Here is a 22,083-nt window from a genome sequence, read left to right as displayed (position 1 = left end):
GATCGACAGATCTCCCTGGCCAGACAGATCGACAGATCTCCCTGGCCAGACAGATCGACAGATCTCCCTGGCCAGACAGATCGACAGATCTCCCTGGCCAGACAGATCGACAGATCTCCCTGGCCAGACAGATCGACAGATCTCCCTGGCCAGACAGATCGACAGATCTCCCTGGCCAGACAGATCGACAGATCTCCCTGGCCAGACAGATCGACAGATCTCCCTGGCCAGACAGATCTCCCTGGCCAGACAGATCGACAGATCTCCCTGGCCAGACAGATCTCCCTGGCCAGACAGATCGACAGATCTCCCTGGCCAGACAGATCGACAGATCTCCCTGGCCAGACAGATCGACAGATCTCCCTGGCCAGACAGATCGACAGATCTCCCTGGCCAGACAGATCGACAGATCTCCCTGGCCAGACAGATCGACAGATCTCCCTGGCCAGACAGATCGACAGATCTCCCTGGCCAGACAGATCGACAGATCTCCCTGGCCAGACAGATCGACAGATCTCCCTGGCCAGACAGATCGACAGATCTCCCTGGCCAGACAGATCGACAGATCTCCCTGGCCAGACAGATCGACAGATCTCCCTGGCCAGACAGATCGACAGATCTCCCTGGCCAGACAGATCGACAGATCTCCCTGGCCAGACAGATCGACAGATCTCCCTGGCCAGACAGATCGACAGATCTCCCTGGCCAGACAGATCGACAGATCTCCCTGGCCAGACAGATCGACAGATCTCCCTGGCCAGACAGATCGACAGATCTCCCTGGCCAGACAGATCGACAGATCTCCCTGGCCAGACAGATCGACAGATCTCCCTGGCCAGACAGATCGACAGATCTCCCTGGCCAGACAGATCGACAGATCTCCCTGGCCAGACAGATCGACAGATCTCCCTGGCCAGACAGATCGACAGATCTCCCTGGCCAGACAGATCGACAGATCTCCCTGGCCAGACAGATCGACAGATCTCCCTGGCCAGACAGATCGACAGATCTCCCTGGCCAGACAGATCGACAGATCTCCCTGGCCAGACAGATCGACAGATCTCCCTGGCCAGACAGATCGACAGATCTCCCTGGCCAGACAGATCGACAGATCTCCCTGGCCAGACAGATCGACAGATCTCCCTGGCCAGACAGATCGACAGATCTCCCTGGCCAGACAGATCGACAGATCTCTCTGGCCAGACAGATCGACAGATCTCCCTGGCCAGACAGATCGACAGATCTCTCTGGCCAGACAGATCGACAGATCTCTCTGGCCAGACAGATCGACAGATCTCTCTGGCCAGACAGATCGACAGATCTCTCTGGCCAGACAGATCGACAGATCTCTCTGGCCAGACAGATCGACAGATCTCTCTGGCCAGACAGATCGACAGATCTCTCTGGCCAGACAGATCGACAGATCTCTCTGGCCAGACAGATCGACAGATCTCTATGGATTGATAAAAATAAATAGAGAACAGCAGCACAGGAAAAAGTAGGGTGCAAAGGTACATACAAGTCCTTGTGAATAGAAAGTCAAAAAAGATAGAGGCAGCACACCATATGAATTTAGAAAAAAGTGCTTTTTAATAGCCCATGTGGCGACGATTCGGTCTCAAGTGCAGACAGATAGAGAGAGCTCTATGGATAGATAGAGAGCTCTATGGATAGAGATCTCTATGGATAGATAGAGCTATAGATCTATGGATATCCCATCTATCGATTATCTGTGTGTAAACATTATTCTTCAATGGATTATGTAAGAGGTTGAACAAAGAAATGACATCACAACTTTTTTTTGTTAAAAAATATAGCTTTATTTAGCTTACAAAAACGCATACAAATCCGCATGAAAATCCACATAAAAAATGCATCAAATCTGCTCGGATTTTTACCTGCGTTTTCTGCCAAGAGATGCAGATTATGCACAGAAAATTCCACAGCCAAATCCGCAACGTGTGCACATACCCTTAAAATAGGCATGCTGATTTCACATCTGCATTTAGTTTTCTTCTATTACATCACGTTTTTTCTCTACAGCTTATCTTAATTTGATTACTTTAGACTGGATCGAGGATCGCACTATTGCTCTCCTATTGGTCAAGAGCGAACTGTCCTCAAGCGAAGAGCAGGGGAGGACTACGTGGGCGACCTGCAACAGGTTTTGTCTAGGCAATTCAGTTACACGTGAGACAATGTAGTGAGAGGTTAAGTACTGCTCTATATAGTGAAATCTATTCCTAAAGTCTGTGTACAAGGGGTTAGCAGAATTAAAAGCCCCGATTCCTTTTGCTATATCTGCGGCAGTTTTACCATTCACAGTCAATGGGCGAGCATCCACACATTTGTCAAGAAAGCCTATTTTGCATATTTTGAAGTAAAACTTGGTCTTGGGCCCCTCACAAAGAGTGCAAGCAGTATGTCGAGAGTTTATGGATGTGGACGAAGGGAACATGTAAAAAGTTGCCATTTGGTATTCCTAAGGTTTAACGAGAAAAAAAGATCATTCCAGTAACTTACTTTTGTAAAGTGAAAAATTCAGGATAAAAACAAGAAAAAATAAATATAATTAGTGTATCTTAGTCTACCATCAGCTATATGTCCAATGCTTCAGTCAGCTGAGATGTTAGTGCCAGTTTTCCTTGAATTACCCTCTTTTCAAGAACAGCATTATGGTGAAGAACAAAGTGACAGCAATGATGAAGATTTTGAAATTGAGGCGGTCTCAGAGTGATTTGGCATGAGATTTGAGACGATCCAAAAAGGCTTCAGAACTCCTAGTCTCAAGACTGCATGAGGAAACGTGCTTTAAAAAGGAGCTAAGTTATCCTACTTTCCATCCAGAGAAAGCGCATTTCTGCAATACTTTAGAAGTCACAATGGCTTAGTGTATTGCTATAACATGCATGGTTTAATTGAGGAATTCCAAACTATAACTCAAATCAATAACGACTGTTCATCGATAGCTCAAAGCGGAGGTAAAAGTGTATTCTCCGCCACAAAGGCTATTTGGTGCAGTCCCAACTGGCAATTCAGTTTATCTTTGTGGCGAATATGGAGATATAATGAGAGTGAGTTATTGCGATATTACAGAATTGGATCCTCTGTGTTGACCTTAAAATGGTATGCTTGCTCCTTGGTCAGCAATACGGATACACCAAGGTTCCTTGTATTCTGATCATGTGGGACAGCAGAGTTAGTGAGAAGCATAAGGTCGAGAGGAATTGGCCTCCAAGATCTGACCTCAAACCTGGTGAGCCAAGCATTCTACATGAGCCACTAGTATTGTGTACCGATTGCCATGCCATTTGACCTACTCTGACATGTGCTTTCAGCTAGCTTATTAAATGTATCCGTTTTGTAATTTCTGTCAAACTGTAAAACCTTAATAAGGATCTAACCCTTAAACAAACATTTATGACAGTGACACTATGAAGAACTGAACTTACCAATACTGACTGAATCGTCCCAGTCTTCCAGGATCTCTGTTACAGTCAAAACATAAACAAATGTTCTATGTTTCCGTTCAAAGTTCTGTAGAGAAGAAAACATGGGGAGGGTGGATGAAAAGTCACACCATTTTAAATTTATTAAAAGCAAGAACTAATTTTTCACAAAAAGTTTTCTTCAAATTAAACATTTCAGTAAGGGCAGTGCTTTGGAGGCCAAGTTGTAAGCATGCAACAAACAAGTGCACAAGCAATTCCAGGCCCAAATGATGCACACAAACTGCTCAGGCAGAAAATGGTTACAGCAAAAAAAAAAAAACAACAAAAAACAAAAATGATGTGTGCATTATGTACAGAACAAGTGGGGTGAAGGCACAACCTCAAATATTACCCATCACCATTCTGGTGTTGCCCTTCGTGTCAAATTAAGAACTGAGCAGCCAAAGACTTTTTTTTTTAGTTAGTTTTTAAGTTAGTGTCAAAATTACTCTTAAGTGCTCCTTCGGCCCTTTCAGAGGACATTAGGACATAAGTGTCTACCACATATGGGCCTTATTTTCCAGGTATCAGGATCCTCGCCTTCAGAGCGAGATCCCACAACCATCTGCGGCCGATCTGTTGTATATCACCTACGTGTATATGCCATTGAATCTTCTTCAGATGACTGCTATGCTGAGCGGCGTGCTGCTTCCCTGTGAGTTCTCAGCTTGCTGTCATCTACTGTCGAACCTCAGTCCCTGGCGTGAAGGAGCAAGCTTGTAGAAAGCGATGCCTTTTCAGAGCCTGGGACAATCTGATCAGTAGCATCTCTGGATACCATGCAGGCACATCCATAAACAGTGCATATCCTTGCCAGTGGACTTAAGCTACGTTCACATTAGCGTTCGGGGGCTCTGCGGAGGACTGCGTACTTCCTCCGTCAAGCCCCACCTACTTCCACATACTTCTGCATGGAACTTGCGTACCCATCTTTAACATTGGGTACGAAGGACATGCGGATGTCTGCAGATGCGACGTTTTAACGTGCCCGCAGACCGCACAGGAACTCATCAAGTAGCGGTTTGCGCAGACGGCGGGCGCGTCACATCCCCATGATCTGCGTACCCAATGTTACAGATAGGTACGCAGGACGCACGAAGAAGTAGGCGGGGCGTAACGGAGGAAGTACACAGCCCTCCGCAGAACCCCGAACACTAATGTGAATCCAGCTTTAGATCAGAATATTTTCATACATATACCAATCGTGGTAGGTGGCAGAAGGTAGGTACAGGGAAACCAAAAATACTGATTTAAAAAAGGTACAAACAGTAAAATAGAATAAAATGGAGGGAAAAAAAGAAAAAAAAAAAAAAAAAAAAAAAAGGATAAAAATATGTATGAAAAAAAAAAAATCAAATGCACCCCACGTAATGACCTGTTTGACTTATCTTATACCATCTTCAGGACACTAGTGTATCCTCATTTTCTCCTAAAAAAGGCATGCATCTCAATAGGATACCAAATGATACTAAAAAACACATTCTTTAAATCAGCAAAATAAAGTTAAACAAAACACAATCTACTACAAAGAACAGTGTACAACCAAATTTCATACTACTGCTGCATTGTTTTATTTCCCCATTCCAAATATTTTTTTCAGCTCATCCGACATTAGTGCCATTTAACCCTTTCACAACATCAGCCATACATGTACAGTGCAGAGGGAGGTGCATTCTCCAAATCATGTATGTATGGCAAGACAATCGCGCCGAATCACTCGCAGAGCTGGCATGACCATCAATGGTTACCAGTTATACAACATAGCTGACACCCTAGAGTAACACATGATCACTGCTAGCGCCCAGCGGCATATAACCCGCCCCTCTGATGCCGCTGTCATTGGCGACAGTAGCATCGTTTGACATGCAGTGGGAGGGAGCTCCCTCTCTGCTTTAAAAGATGGCCGTGGGGGTCACCCAAGTACAGTGCTCTGTAAGGTCCTGCCTTGAGCAGGAGCAGACATGCCTCCTGCCTGTGTGAAAGTCACTGATGTAAGACTCTAATGCAAAAGCACTGCAGGATATTAGATCAGCCATCAGGGCAGGGAGAGTTGATGTCCCATGGAGGGACTAGTTAAAAAAAAAAAAAAAAAAAAAAAAAAAAAAGAAGTTTTAAAAAGAACAAAATACGGGGGGAATCAATCAATAAAGCCCCCGTCACACACAGCAATCTCGCTAGCGAGATCGCTGCTGAGTCACAAGTTTTGTGACGCAACAGCGATCTTACCAGCGAGATCGTTGTGTGTGACACTTACCAGCGACCAGCCCCCCTGCCGGGTATCGCTGATCGTCCTGGAATGGTCAGGGCATTTTTTTGGCCGCTGGTCTCCCGCTCACCAGCGATCATGTAGCGACACACCAGCGATCCTGACAAGGTCATATAGTTGTCGGGATCGCTGGTGCGTCGCTATGTGTGACGGGGCCCTAAAATAAAAAGAAAAGAGCAAAACAAAAATAGAAAAAAAAGGATTATACAAATAAAGATATATCAATGTAAAAACAAAATAAACAAAGTACACTTATTATTTGGTATCGCCACATTCAGAACAACTCCATCTATAAAACTGTCACACTAGTCAACCCCTTCAGTGTACACTGTAAAAAACAAAAAAAAAAAAAAAAAACAAAAAGTAGATTTTTGGTACTTGACACATAATCCATTTCTCGAGTATCCTGCTTGCTAGCATCAGGCTCTCCAGTTTAGCGAGAAAGCAGTAGGAGAAGCACAAAATAGAATTCCAAACTAAGGAAAATAATCCAATTACCGTATTTTTCGCTTTGTAAGATGCACTTTTTTCCCCCTCAAAATTTGGGGGGAAAATAGGGGTGCGTTTTACATTGCGGATATACCTTATTTGTGCTGCCGCCGCCGCGCTGTCCCCCGGTGCTTGCCGGTTGGCTGCCGCCACGGCGCTCTGTCTCCCGAGATTTCAGTGCTGAGATCTCCATCTGCGCTTGCGCGGCGGCCATTTTCCCGGAAGCAATCCACCACACAGGGCAAGCAAGCATGGATTGAACGGCAGAGTCGCCCACGCAGCACGGGACAGAGCGGCAGCGTCAAGCACCCACCGGGGGACAGAGCGCGGTGGCGGCAGCTACCGGCAACTACCGGGGGGACAGAGCGGGCGACAGCAACAGGTACAGAGCGTGGCGGCAACATCGGGGGACAGAGTGCGGTGGCAGCAGCGGGGGACAGAGCGGGCGGAAGCACCGGGAGACATAGCACAGTGACACCACCTGGCAACACTGGGGACATAGCACAGCGGCAGCATCGGACACCCGCACATCAAAACACCCCCTCATCCTAGCAGCAACGTTCCACTCCTGCCTCTTACAGCAGCAACCCTGGGACCCCACTTCCCATCACCCCCGGTAAGCAATAAGATGCCTGGATTATAAGAAGCACCACCATTTTATTTAAAAAAATTTCCCATTTTTCTCTTCAAAATTTGGGGTGCGTCTTATAATCCGAAGCGTCTTATAAAGCGAAAAATACGGTACATCCTGAAAGAAAAACAAAGTAAATGCACCCCTTACCGGGGCACCAAGGGTGGGTACTGTGACAACCAATGAAGACGATTAGAAACAGATTTTACAGAGTACCAAAAATCTACTTTTCTCGTTTGTCTCATTGCACTACACAAACCAAGGGACATCCTAAAGCGGTCCCTAGAAAGTTCTACTGCTCGTGGTGCCGTCAGAGAGGTCTAAGTGCCAGAATTGGCGCGTCTTAGCGATGCGCCTTTTCCTGGGGTGGCTGAGTTGATGTTTTTAGCCCGGGGGGGGGGGGGGCAGTATTCATGGCCCCTTCCTAGGCTATTAATATCAGACAGCATGTGGTCTGCATAGCCTTTGCTGGTTATTAATTACTAGCTGAAGAGCCCGGCGCTGCCCGGGCATAGTAACTAACTGTGGTTAGTTATAGCAAATTATAATTATCCTCCATCCCATAGTCCCGTGCCCATATACCCATCATACATATCCACGATCCCATAGACCCATCATACATATCCTCCATCCCATATTCGAGTGCCCATATACCCATCATACATCCTTCATCTCATAGTCCCATGCTCATAGACCCATCATACATATCCTCCATCCCATAGTCCCGTGCCCATAGACCCATCATACATATCCACGATCCCATAGACCCGTGCCCATATACCCATCATACATATCCTCCATCCCATAGTCGAGTGCCCATATACCCATCATGCATCCTTCATCTCATAGTCCCATGCTCATAGACCCATCATACATATCCTCCATCCCATAGTCCCGTGCCCATATACCCGTCATGCATATCCTCCATCCCATAGTCGAGTGTCCATATACCCATCATACATCCTTCATCTCATAGTCCCATGCCCATATACCTATCATACAAATCCTCCATCCCATAGTCCCGTGCCCATATACCCATCATACATATCCGCCATCCCATAGTCCCGTGCCCATATACCCGTCATACATATCCTCCAACCCATAGTCCAGTGCCCATATACCCATCATACATCCTCCATCCCATAGTCAACCATTATGACATCATAATGAGCGGCGGCAGGGCTTGCAACCTATGACGACATCAGTGTCGCCATGGCAACCATTGTGACATCATGAGGGGAGGGGCTTGACGCGCACACACTTTTTCCCCCAGTATGTAGATAGGGGCATAATTGTTTGGTGAATTGGAACGCGCGGGGTTAAAATTTAGCCTCAACATAGCTTAGGACGCTCTCGGGATCCAGACGTGTGACTGTGCCAAATTTTGTGGCTGTAGCTGCGATGGTGCGGATGCCTATCCCGGACATACACACACACACACACACACACTCTCTGAGCTTTATATATTAGATAGGGGGACCCCACATCATTTTTTTTGGGGGGCCCCCCCATTTTAATAGCCAGTAAATGTTAAGTATACAGCTGTGAGATATTAATAGCCTGCGAAGCGCCATGGGTATTAACCCCTTCCCAGGATATAAACATCAGCCCCAAGCCATCTGCTTTCTCTCTGCTGGTTACGCCATTTTTTTCCCAAAAATATTTTATTAAATACATGTACAGTAAGCTGTAGACACTGCACTAGTTGTATTTGTCAGACATCTCAATTTCTACCTATTCTATGTGTCTTTACTGTAATGTATGTAATCCATCTCTTCTATCCTGTCGACTCCTGCAGTGATTTTACAGTACACTGCACATGAATTGCCATCTTTTATTCTATGTATGTACTTCTATGTACTTGGCCACATTTATGTTTCCTTCAGTCGTCCTGTCCCTGCAGCTGAAAAACACCCCCATAGCATGATGCTGCCACCACCATGTTTCACTATTGGGATTGTATTGGGCAAGTGATGAGCAGTGCCTGGTTTTCTCCACACCTACTGCTTAGAATCAGCAAAAAATTCTATGTTCGTCTCATCAGGGAAGAGAATCTTATTTCTCATAGTTTGGGAGTCCTTCATGTGTTTATAGCAAACTATGCTGGCTTTCATATGTCTGGCACTGAGGAGAGGCTTCCGTCGGGCCACTCTGCCATAAACGCCTGAGTACAGATAATCTCTCAATACTTGATAGGGCCTGGCTGAGTCACACTTTTTATTCAGTGGGATCTACAGTGGGTACGGAAAGTATTCAGACCCCTTCAAATTTACTTTGTTTCACTGCAGGCATTTGGTAAATTCAAAAAAGTTCATTTTTTTCTCATTAACGTAAACTGTACCCCATCTTGAGAGAAAAAAAAACAAAACAGAAATTTAGAAATTTTTGCAAATTTAGTACAAAAGAAAAATTGGAATATCACATGGTCATAAATATTCAGACCCTTTGCACAGACACTCATATTTAAGTCACATGCTGTCTATTTCCTTGTGATCCTCCTTGAGATGGTTCTACTCCTTCATTGAGTCCAGCTGTGTTTAATTACACTGATAGGACTTGATTTGTAAAGGCACACACCTGTCTATATAAGACCTCACAGACCAAGTAAGAATCTTGAGGTCAAAGAAACTGGCCAAGAAGCTCAGAGACAGAATTGTGGCAAGGCACAGATCTGGCCAAGGTTACCAAACATCAAGGTTACCTACCGGTGTATGTGCATTAAATTGGTGGGCAGGAAGAGGGCAGAGTTGGGGCGCCCTGTGCCTACAACTGCCACTTCTACACCTGAGAGGGTCCGCCCAGCCAGGAAAGGAAACCCACTGAAAATAAAAGGGCGGTACCTCTCCCACGCTTCAGTTGGGTTACAGAGCATGAGAGGCCCTCCGGTTAGTTTCACATGGCAAGCCAACACCACGTTATATCAACAAAAAGGCACCCAAACTATAGTGCACACCGAAGGAGTGAAAAGGGGAGAATATACAGGTGCTGTCAATGGTTCCGTAAAAAACGGCTACCTGTAAGTAAACTTGGTGTTTTCCCTTTACTCATGACAGTAAACCTGAGATTTTTGGAGAAATGAAACACACCTTAAGGAGGGACAAACGCATGCAGCACCCTTCTACCAAAGGTTAGATCAGCCGAGGAGGACAGGTTCAGTCTGTAGTGCTTAAAGAAAGTAGATAGTGAGGACCAGGTAGCAGCCCAACAGATCAGACCAATCGATACCTCCGCCTTTTCTGCCCAGGAAGTAGCCACAGCTCTGATGGAGTGAGCCTTGATGCCTTCAGGAACTGGAGTGCCACTGGCGGAGTAAGATAAGCTAATGGCCTCCCCGATCCATCTGGCAATGGTACCCTTAGGTAACCCGTACCCATTTCTGCTACCCTGGAAGGCTACAAATAGGGACGGATCTTTCCTCCATTGACTAGTCATGGACATGTATTCTAACACGGACCGCCTCACATCTAAAGTATATTTTTCCTCCCCTGGATTTTTAGGGTTATCACAGAATGAGTACAAGGTGATCTCCTGGCTCCTATGGAATTTAAGAACTACTTTGAGGAGACAGGCTGGATCTGGTCTTAGAACCACCTTGTCCTCAAACGCTTGCATGTATGGGGGATGTATGGGGGGCATATAGACAAGGCTTGTATGTCACTCACCCTACAGGCTGATGTTAAGGCCACTAGCAACACCATTTTAAGTGAGAAATTTTGCAGATACTTCCTGTAAGGGCTCGAATGGTTCCCTAGTTAGTGCCTCCAAGACTAGGTACAGGTCCCATAGAGGAATTTTCGGAACTATAACCGGTCTAGATCTACTACAGGATTTAATAAAATCGGACACCCACCTATTGGATGCTAGGTTGCAATTATACAAGGCACCCAAGGCCAACACCTGTACCTTGAGAGTATTATTTACTAACCCTAGTTGCAATCCAGACTGTAGAAATTCTAGAATAGCCCCTAATGGATCTTCATCCTCCACATGTTGCCCTAAAAACTCCAGGAATTTCTTCTATGTTCTACCATAGATTTTTGATGTAATCGGATTCCTACTCTTAAACAGGGTGGAGACTAGCCCTGGTGAGAACCCTTGCCAACTGAGTAATGCCCTCTCAAATTCCATGCTGCCAGATGGCAACCTTTCACTTGAGAGTGGCACACTAGTCCCTTGGTAAGCGGGTCCAGGATCTCTGGTAGAATCCATGGATCGGTAACGGACATCCATCTTAGAAGGGAGAACCATGGTCTCCTCGTCCAAAATGGAGCAACGATAGTTACTCTGCCTGATCGTCTGATCTTTATCACAACTGCTGGAATCATTGCTATCAGGGGAAACACATAGGCCATGCTAAACGTCCAAGGTATTTGAACGGCATCTACCTCAAATGGATTCTCCCTTGGATCTAATGAGCAGAAGTTCCTTAGTTTCCTGTTGTGTAAACTGGCGAACAGGTCTATCTCTGACCTGCCCCAAGCTTGCACTATTTGCTGGAACACTCGAGGGTTTAGGGACAATTCTCCTTGTCTCAGTTTCTTCTGACTCAGGAAGTCTGCTTTCGTGTTTTCTATACCAATTATTTGAAGTGCTGTGAGAGATAGCAGGTGTTGTTCCGCTAGCTGGAACAGGATGCTGGCTGCCCCCATAAGGGTAGAGGACCTCGTTCCCCCCTAGTGGTTGATATAAGCCACCACAGCCCTTGTCCAACCTGACCCGGGTGTGGCGACCTACGAAGAAAGGGGAGAAAGTGTCTTGGGGCCTTTTCTACAGCCCACAGCTCCTTCACATTTGAACCCTGATCCCTTTCTAGAGGAGACCAGGTTCCCTGTACCGAGTGGGACCTTATATGTGCTCCCCATCCAGTACCGCTTGTGTCTGTCGTGAGCACATCATCCACCGGCCTTAACCACTGGACCCTTGACGCCAGATGCTCTCTCACTGTCCACCAGGCAAGGGAATCTCTTACAGCTAAGGAAATATGTAGTTTTCCCTCTAAAAGCCCTTTTAATGACCTCTGTGCCGACAAGACCTCACACTGTAGCTGAATAAGGTGAAATTGTGCCCATCCTACTGCTGGTACACAGGATGTTAGGGATCCTATTCTAGGAAAGACATCGCCTTTCTCAGTGTCATTATGGGCTGCTGTATAGTTGACAGTGCCAGTCCCATTATTTTGACTATTTTGTTCTCTGGTAGGAGACAGTACTGGCACTCGGAGTCCAGAACCAACCTGAAGAAGGATAGTATTCTGGTGTTAGCCTTTACTTGAGGGCATTTACCACCCAGCCTAGCTCCTTTAGGGTCATAGTCACTTCCCTCACTTGATCTACACAGTGATCTTCCAACCTCCCAACTATATGGAATTCGTCCAGGTACGGGATAACGTCTCAAGAAGGAAGGTAGGACATCACCTTGGTAAAAACCCTTGGAGCTACTGACAGACCAAATGGTAGTGCCTGATCTGTCCCTGGACATGCAGAGCCACCCTTAAGAACTTTTGATGATCCCAATGGATTGGGATGTGGTAATAGGCATCTTTTAAATCTATGACCACCATGAAGCAGTCCTGGAACAACAGCTTTACAGCCGTGTTTACCGACTTACTCTTTCAAGATGAATTCACGACCCATCGGTTCAGCTTCCTCAGGTTGATGATAGTTCTTAGAGAACCGTCAGGCTTTTGTATCAGAAAGAGGGGGGGGAAATAAAATCCCCTTACTTCCTCTTCCATCGGGACTTCTTGTAGAAGCTGCTTTTGCATCAATCCCAAAACCTCCGCCTCCAGGGTTCGTTGTTCTCCTGGAGACCTCCTACGGGGTGTTAATACAAAAGTCTGCCGGGGTGGACGGATGAAGTCTATCATTAGACCGTCCCTGATGACACTCAGGATCCAGCAACTGGAGATGTTCACCGAGGCAGGGAGAAAAAAAAGAGCATCCCCCCTACCTCTGATCTGACGTCAATAGGGGGGGGTGTTTGACAATGTAGAGGGTTCTCTAAACATATAACCTGACGCTTTTCTGTCTTTGAAGTCCCAGCTCTCCCGCTCTCCAGGGGGACGACTTCCATTAAAATTCCTCCTCCAAAAAGAAGGTTTTCTGGTCTCTTCTGGGAAACCCCCTCTTATCTCCGGTCTTCTCCAAGATGTCCAAAGAGAAAAACTTACTGTCGCACGGAATAGAGCAGAGTCTATTTTTCTAAATCAGGTCTCCCGGACACCCTTTAAGCCACAAGGCCCGTCTAGCCACATTACAGCGTGTTCACCCTAGCATTAACTGGATAAGCGCGCTTCCTTTTTTCCTCCAGGCCCCCCCATGACTTTAGGGAACCTTTCACATCTGCCCTGATAATGGCCCTAAGGCTTATGGTGAAGTCAGGGGTCTCTTCCCGCATTGTTTTCTGTATGCAGTCAGCGCAGAGATTCTTCTGCTACTGAACTGCCAGCGGGGATTTGCAAAGGGCACACTCCTTATTCTTTGCCTTGGTGCTAGCCTTCCTAGGCCCCTGGAGATTAAGCAGAAAATTACCCCTACTACAACCAAGGTGACATTCTTGTAGACCACCCGCTGTCAATCAAGGGTACCGGATTCAGAGGCTGATCAGGGGTAAGAACCACGTCCCTCCTGGATACTGAGGAGTCCCGCGACCTCTGGTCGGGACGACTTCCACTCGAGTGGATGCTCCTCTTAGTATGCCCCAGCTGTTGACCAGGCATGGACCCTGGTGAAAGCTCCTGCTGTAAGGCCTGCTGCTGCTGTCCACCGTGATCCTTCATAATGGGGAGATTCGGACACGAGCACCTCTTCTGTGGTCATCCCACCTTGTAAGAGGGATCCACTGCGCTACCTGCCTCCTCAGATGCCAATCTATGCTCCTCCCTCCCCTGTGCCCCGGTGGGCATTCTTGCCCTGGGCGCCGCCAACTTTGCTCTGGTGCATACCTCCTGACGTCAAGCGGGCGCACCCATTCCCGGCGTGCTCCCCGGAAATCCGGCTCACTATGGAGTGATGTTCAGCAGGTAGAGGAGGGAGAGCGGCGCGGCAGCCACAGAAGTCGCTGGAGTCATGACTGCGCCGACCCACGCCCGCACGTACATCGAGGCCCCACATGACCCGCGGATGGCGCTTCCACCACCTGAAGGCCAGCATAAAGGTGGTGCCCTGCCTGTTCTTCCAGTGTCAGGACAGGCGTGAGTGAGTAGATAAAAAAAAAAAAAAAAAAAAAAAAGACTTCCAACCTCCGATTTTCAGCACAAGGGTCCCCGTCAGGACAGAAAGACAGAAAACCCAACTGATGTGAGGGAGAGGTACTGCCCTATTTTCAGTAGGTTTCCTGTCCTGGCTGGGCAGATTCCTCTCTCAGGTGTGCTGTCATGGGTGAAGAGAAAAGAATTTCTGCGGTACTCAAGGTTCCTATGAGCACAGTGGCCTGCATAATCCTTAAATGGAAGAAGTTTGGGACCACCAGAAGTCTTCCTAGAACTGGACGTCCAGCCAAACTGAGCAATCATGGGAGAAGAGCCTTGGTGAGAGGGGTAAAGAAGAACCCCAAGATTACGGTGGCTGAGCTCCGCAGATGCAGTAGGGAGATGGGACAAAGTTCCACATAGTCAACTATCACTGCAGCCCTCCACCAGTCGGGCCTTTATGGCAGTGTGGCCCGATGGAAGACTCTGATGAGACGTAGAACTTTTTGGTGATAAAATTCTAAGTGGTATGTGTAGAGAAAACCAGGCACTGCTCATCACTTGCCCAATACAATCCCAACAGTGGAACATGGTGGTGGCAGCATCATGCTACGGGGGTGTTTTTCAGCTGCAGGGACAGGATGACTGGCTGCAATTGAAGGAAACATGAACGCGGCCAAGTACAGAGATATCCTGGATGAAAACCTCTTCCAGAGTCCTCTGGACCTCAGACTTGGCCGAAGGTTCACCTTCCAACCAGACAATGACCCTAAGCACACAGCTAAAATAACAAAAGGAGTGGCTTCAGAACAACTGTGACTTTGGCCCAGCCAGAGCACTGATCCTGACGGAACTGGAGAGGATCTGCAAGGAAGAATCGCAGAGGATCCCCAAATCCAGATGTGAAAAACTTGTTGCATCATTCCCAAGACGACTCATGGCTGTACTAGCTCAAAAGGGTGCTTCTACTCAATACTGAGCAAAGGGTCTGAATACTTATGACCATGTGATATTTCAGTTTCTTTTTTAATAAATGTGCAAAAATTTCTACATGAGATACCACAACACCCTTTAACCCCTTTACCCCCAAGGGTGGTTTGCACGTTCATGACTGGGCAAATATTTACAATTCTGACCACTGTCCCTTTAGGAGGTAATAACTCTGGAACGCTTCCATGGATCCCGGTGATTCTGACACCGTTTTTCCGTGACATATTGTACTTCATGTTAGTGGTAAAATTTCATTGATATAACTTGCGTTTGTGAAAAAAGCGGAAATTTGGCGAAAATTTCGCAATTTTCCATCTTTTCATTTTTATGCCCTTACATCACAGATATGGCACACAAAAAACTTTACATCAGCACAATTTTGGAACCAAAATTTTTTTTTCTTAGGAAGTTATAAGAGTCAAAAGTTGACCAGCGATTTCTCATTTTTGCAACATCATTTTATTCTTACGGACCACGTCACATTTGAAGTCACTTTGAGGGGTCTATATGATAGAAAATACCCAAAAGTGATACCATTCTAAAAACTGCACCCCTCAAGGTGATCAAAACCAAATTCAAGTTTATTAACCCTTCAGGTGCTTCACAGGAATTTTTTGAATGTTAAAAAAAAATTAACATTTTTTCACAAAAAAAAATTACTTCAGGTCCAATTTTTTGTATTTTATGAAGGGTAACAGGAGAAATTGGACTGGAAAAGTTATTGTGCAATTTGTCCTAAGTACGCAGATACTTGATATGTGGGGGGAACCACTGTTTCGGCACATGGCAGAGATCAGAAGGGAAGGAGCGACGTTTGACTTTTTCAATGCAAAATTGGTTGGAATTCAGATCGGACGCCATGTCGCGTTTGGAAAGCCCCTGATGTGCCAAAACAGTTCAAACCCCCCCCAAATGACACCATTTTGGAAACTAGTCCCCCCCAAGGAACTTATCTAGATGTGTGGTGAGAACTTTCAACCCCCAAGGGCTTCACAGAAGTTTATAACGTACAGCCGTACAATAAAATCATTTTTTCCACAAAAATGTTCTTTTCACCCCCAATTTTTATTTTCCCAAGGGTAACAGGACCCCAAAAGTTATTGTGCAATTTGTCCTGAGTACGCTGATACCCCACATGTGGGTGTAAATGACTATTTGGGTGCATGGCAGAGCTCGGAAGGGAAGCAGCACCATTTGACTTTTTGGCTGGAATGTTGATCGGACGCCATGTCGCGTTTGGAAAGCCCCTGATGTGCCAAAACAGTGGAACCCCCCCCCCAAATGACACCATTTTGGAAACTAAAACCCCCAAGGAACTTATCTAGATGTGTGGTGAGCACTTTGAACCCCCCAGTGTTTCACAGAAGTTTATATCGTCCGGGCGTGAAAATAAAAAGATCATTTTTTCCACAAACATGATCTTAGTCCCCAATTTTTTTTTTATTTTCCCAAGGGTAACAGGAGAAATTGGACCCCAAAAGTTGTCCAATTTGTCCCGAGTACACTGATACCCCATATGTGGGAGAAACTACTGTATGGGCACACGTCGGGACTTGGAAGGGAAGTAGTGACGTTTTGGAATGCAGACTTTGATGGAATGGTCTGCGGGTGTCATGTCGCGTTTGGAGAGCCTCTGATGTGCCTAAACTGTTAAAACTCCCCACAAGTGACCCCATTTTGGAAACTAAACCCCCCCCAAGGAACCTATCTAGATGGGGTTTCAAAGTGCTCACCACACAAGTGCTTCACAGAAGTTTATAACGCCCGGACGTGAAAAAAAAAATCATTTTTTTTTCCACAAATATTTTTGCCCCCAATTCTTTATTTTCCTAAGGGTAACAGGAGAAATTGGACCCCAAAAGTTGTTTTGCAATTTGTCCTGAGTAGGCTGATACCCCATATGTGGGGGTAATAAACACTGTTTGGGCACACGGCATACCTTGGAAGGGAAGGAGCATCATTTGACTTTTTCAACGCAGAATTGGCTGGAATTGAGATCAGATGCCATGTTGCGTTTGGAGAGCACCTTATGTGCCTAAACAGTGGAAACCCTCCAATTCTAACTCCAACCCTAACCCCAACACACCTCTAACCCTAATCTCAGCCCTAACCCTAGCCCTAACGGGAAAATGGAAATAAATACATTTTTTTTATTATTTTCCCCTAACTAAGGGGCTGATAAAGGGGGGTTTGATTTACTATGTATGGCGGGTTTTTATGTTTCGCAGCTGTCACACGCTAAAAGACGCTTTTTATTGTAAAAGTAGTTTGTGCATCACCACATTTTGAGAGCTATAATTTTTTCGTATTTTGACCCACAGAGTCATGTGAGGTCTTATTTTTTGCGGGACGAGTTGATGTTTTTATTGGTAAAATTTTGGGGCATGTGACATTTTTTGATCGCTTTTTATTCCGATTTTTGGGACACAGAATGAACAAAAACCAGCATTTCATGAATTTCTTTTTGGGGGTGCGTTTACACCATTCCGCGTGTGGTAAAATTGATAAAGCGGTTTTATTCTCCAGGTCAGTACGATTACAGCAATACCTCATTTAGGTCTTTTTTTATGTTTTGGCACTTTTATACAATAAACAATTTTATATAAAAAAATATAATTATTTTTGCATCGCTTTATTCTACGAGCTATAACTATTTTTTCACTGACGCTGTATGGCGGCTCGTTTTTTGCGGGACAACAGTGGTACCATGGTTATTTATATCCGTCTTTTTGATCGCGCGTAATTGTACTTTTTGTTCGGCAGTATGATAATAAAGCATCGTTTTTTATTTAAGGGGTTCGCTAATGGGACAGTTTTATAGGGCGAGTCGTTACGGAAGCGGCGATACTAAATATGTGTACTTTATTAGGGATTTTTTTTTTTTTAAGTTTCTTTAGTGATTTTTTATAAATTATTTTTATATTTTTTTTTTTTTTTTTTTTTTTTTTACTTTATTACATTGTCCTAGGGGGGACATCACTGTCATGTGTCAGATTGCAGCGATCTGCAGGCGCTGCAGAGGCTTCCTCACTGCCTGCTCTCTGCAGGCAGTGAGGAAGCTGCCTCCCTGCAGGCCCCCCACGGCCATATTGGATCCGGGGACCTGCAGGGAAGGAAGCCCCCAGAGCAGCGCAGCAAATCGCACTGCGCTGGGGGTCTCAGGGAAGCACGGAGGGAGCCCCCTCCCTGCCAATGCTTCTCTAAACCCCCGGTACACTGCAATCATGTTTTATCGCAGTGTACCAGGGGTTAACGTCCTGACACATAGTGCCGGGTATCAGCTGTGATAAACTGAAATGCGCGTTGAGGCGGCAGGCCAGGGGGATCTCTACATACAATTTAATGTAAGTCTTTGGTCACTATCTATTAATGGGCATTTATTCACTAATCATGCACTAGCAAGCACTTTATTATTGTTACAGTCTGATCAGCTAGTTTGGGTGAATTGAAACTCCAGTTTTGGGCTCAGATATAATTATCATGTGCCTTTATATTGAATATTGATTCATTTACTCCTCGTGTTTTCGCCTGCATAGTGATTTGCTCTGTTTTATTATTGCATTTTAAATTATGATGTAATAAAACATATTGGTTTTGATCTTAAAACTCGTGGATCCTTTTTGCTTGCAGTAGCATTAAAGGATGTTGTGGTATCTACAGTTGTATAGAGTTGTGAGATTTGAGTAATCATTCCATGATCTATGGGAATTTTGGAAGTTTAAGGGTGTGGCGCACACGTTGCGGATTCTGCTGCGCATCCGCAGCATTTTTGGCCCTGCGGATCCGCAGCAGTTGCTGCTGCGCTGTACAGTACCTTTATATTCAATGGAAATTAAAAAACGCAGTGCACATGCTGCGGATTTTTCCGAGTGAAATTTTGCTGCAGTTTTAAATCCGCAACATGTCAATTCTTTGTGCGGAATCCACAGTGGTTTCACACCTGCTCCATTTTACAGGTGTCAAACCGCAGGGGAAAACCGCAGGCTAATCCGCAGATAAAAACGCAGGTCTTTTGATCTGCGGATTTAGGCAAATCCGCGCGGAAAAGACCGCAGCACAATCCGCAACGTGTACACACTCACCCTAAAAATTTCTACATATGTTTTTTTTTTTTTTTTTTTCAGTCAAGATGGGGTGCAGAGAGTACATTAATGGGAAATAAATAAACTTTTTTTAATTTACCAAATGGCTGCAAACAGTGAAAATTTTAAAAGGTTCTGAATACTTTCCGCACCCACTGCAGTTATGCATGAGGAGTTTCGATTCTTATACACAAAAGATACTCCGTTTGATCTTCTCCACTGTAAGATAGATGGGGAAGGGAGATGCATCTGCCTCCACTGTAGAATCTTTAGACAGGAATATGTACTTGTCTCCGTGTATATACAACAGATTCAGTAATGAGGGAGGTTATGTCAGCTGTAAATACTTTACCGATGCTGCCAATCCTAATGTTGGGAGATTTTAATAAATGTTATAAATCCAGGGTTGGATACAATGAGACAGAGTTCATGCTCTGGGGAGGATGGGAAATATAATTTAGTCTCGAAATTTGGGGAAATTCTGTCGGAACACTCGCTTAATGATTTATGGAGGTTGAGACATCCTGATATTATGCAGTTTTCTTGTTTCTCAAGCTCACATAACACAATGTCTCGTATAGATTTGGCTTTGGGTACGGACCCAATATTCCAACAATTGGAATCAATAAAATACCTCCCTAGAATATTGTCAGGTCACTCGCAATTATTGGTGAAATTATCAAAAATTTCCAATAGTATACACACGTGGTCAAAATTGTTGGTACCCCTCGTTGACAGAAAAACCCACAATGGTGACAGAAATAACTTGAATCTAACAAAAGTAATAATAAAAAAAAAATCTATGAAAATGAACAAATGAAAGTCAGACATTGCTTTTCAACCATGCTTCCAAAGATTTAAAAAAATAAATAAATAAAACTCATGAAATAGGTCTGGACAGAAATGAAGGAACCCCTGAAAATGTGACAAAAGGGACATGTTAAATCAAGGTGTGTCCACTAATTAGCATCACAGGTGTCTACAATCTTGGAATCAGTGAGTAGACTTGTATAGAGCGCTACAGATACTCTGTGCAGTTTGGTGACATGGTGTGGATCACACTCAACATGGACCAGAGGAAGCAAAAGAAAGATTTGTCTCAGGAGATTATAAAGAATATTATGGACAAACATGTTAAAGGTAAAAGTTATAAGACCATCTCCACGCAGCTTGATGTTCCTGTGACTACAGCTGCACATATTATTCAGTAGTGTAAGCTCCATGGGACAGCAGCCAACCTCCCTGGATGTGGCCGCAGGAGGAAAATTGATGACAAATCAATGAGACGGATAATACGAATGGTAACAAAAGAGCACACAAAAAGTTCTAAACAGATTAAAGGTGAACTTCAAGCTCAAGGAACATCAGGATAAGTGGTAATTTTAATTAAAATGATATGGATGCCCCAGCTGCTGTATATTCTTCACAATTCACCAATATGGATCCCTTTTAGGTTCTTTCGGGCTGTTGAAGGGGTATTTAGATCTCTGCTTTGGAGGGGTGGAACGGCTCAAATTAAATTGGAAACTCTGCAGAACGAGAAATCAGACGAGGGGTTAGCAGTTCCTAACCCGTGGGTCTATTTCTTGGCAGCCCAAGCTCAATATCTTAGAGTATGGGAGGATACAGGTAACAATTTGTTAAAGGGTAACAAATTCAAATTTTCTAAAAAAAAAACAAAAACAAAAAAACCTTCCCACATTATTGTTAATGCATAAAATATGGTGGAAAATAAGAGATCTGCCGCAAATAGAAAGTTGCTCACAATTTACATCAATATGGGATACCCCATGGTTAATCAGAAAAGTTTGGTGGGTTTTGGAAGTGGAGGGAGAGGGGGGTGGGAAGGGTATCACATCTGCTATTAGGTCATGTACTCAAATCTTATGCACAATTACAGAAGTTTGATCTCAATACCAGGACTTTTATAAATACCTCCAGCTACATCAAGCGTTCAATGCGGTCTTTACAGAGAGTGGTTTGAAAATCTATGTTCCAAATACTGTTATACAGTTAATTAGTAGATCAAATAGTTCATCTGGGATAATATTGCAGCTATATAGATCTTTATTAACATTAGTGCTAAGCAAACACCCAATACATAGTAAAGAGATGGGAGGCAGAGATCGGCCCAATGTCCGCTGAGCTGTGTATCTAATCCTATCTTGTGTGATACTGACTGCAGAGACGTGTATCTAATCCTATTCTGTGTGATACTGTCTGCTGAGCCGTGTATCTAATACTATTCTGTGTGCTGAGCTGTGTCTCTATTACTATCCTGTGTGTAGTCTGCTGAGCCGTGTATCTAATCCTATCCTGTGTGTTACTGTCTGCTGAGCCGTGTATCTAATCCTATCCTGTGTGTTACTGTCTGCTGAGCCATGTATCTAATCCTATCCTGTGTGTTACTGTCTGCTGAGCCATGTATCTAATCCTATCCTGTGTGATACTGACTGCTGAGCCGTGTATCTAATCCTATCCTGTGTTACTGTCTACTGAGCTGTGAATCTAATCCTATCCTGTATGATACTGTGTGCTGAGCTGTGTATCTAATCCTATCCTGTGTGTTACTGACTGCTGAGCCGTGTATCTAATCCTATCCCGTGTGATACTGCTCCCCTGAAATACTCCGTGCTGTTGTCACCCTGCTGGTTTTATGTGTGATATACACGGTGGTATTGTGTATGATCTATATGGCGGCATTGTGTGTGAGCTATATGGCGGTATTATGTGAGAACACTATGGCAGTATTATCTGCAGAAAGGGGACCCATTCTAGGGTGGTTCTGGGGTAATAGAGGGGGCAACATGACCTCCAGTTAGGTGCAGTCAGGGGAGGGGTCTCATTTTTACCGTTACTATACGGCTACATTTCCCAGCATCACCCCGCTCTGCGCCTGTCGCCTCACTTTCACACATTGCCAGGACAGGATCTGAGGAGGGGAA

General features: G+C 44.9%; 1 protein-coding gene across 4 annotated transcripts in view; it reads right to left on the bottom strand.

The window, feature by feature from the left end:
* The window catches only part of NUDT3 (nudix hydrolase 3), a 56,550-nt gene that overhangs the window by 4,193 nt on the left and 30,274 nt on the right, over window positions 1-22,083 (bottom strand). For 3 of the 4 annotated variants that reach the window (XM_073575583.1, XM_073575582.1, XM_073575585.1), the window contains one exon: window positions 3,453-3,537. In XM_073575583.1, the coding sequence (XP_073431684.1) occupies window positions 3,453-3,537 (85 nt within the window). Of the gene's footprint in view, window positions 1-1,795; window positions 2,483-3,452; window positions 3,538-22,083 lie in introns of those variants that run through there. The other variant, XM_073575584.1, reaches the window with a different exon arrangement.

This window comes from Dendrobates tinctorius, unplaced genomic scaffold (genome assembly GCF_039654945.1).
Source record: "Dendrobates tinctorius isolate UK_male_01 unplaced genomic scaffold, ASM3965494v1 ptg000045l, whole genome shotgun sequence".
Taxonomy (NCBI): Eukaryota; Metazoa; Chordata; class Amphibia; order Anura; family Dendrobatidae; genus Dendrobates; species Dendrobates tinctorius.
This window is presented reverse-complemented; position numbering and strand designations above follow the sequence as displayed.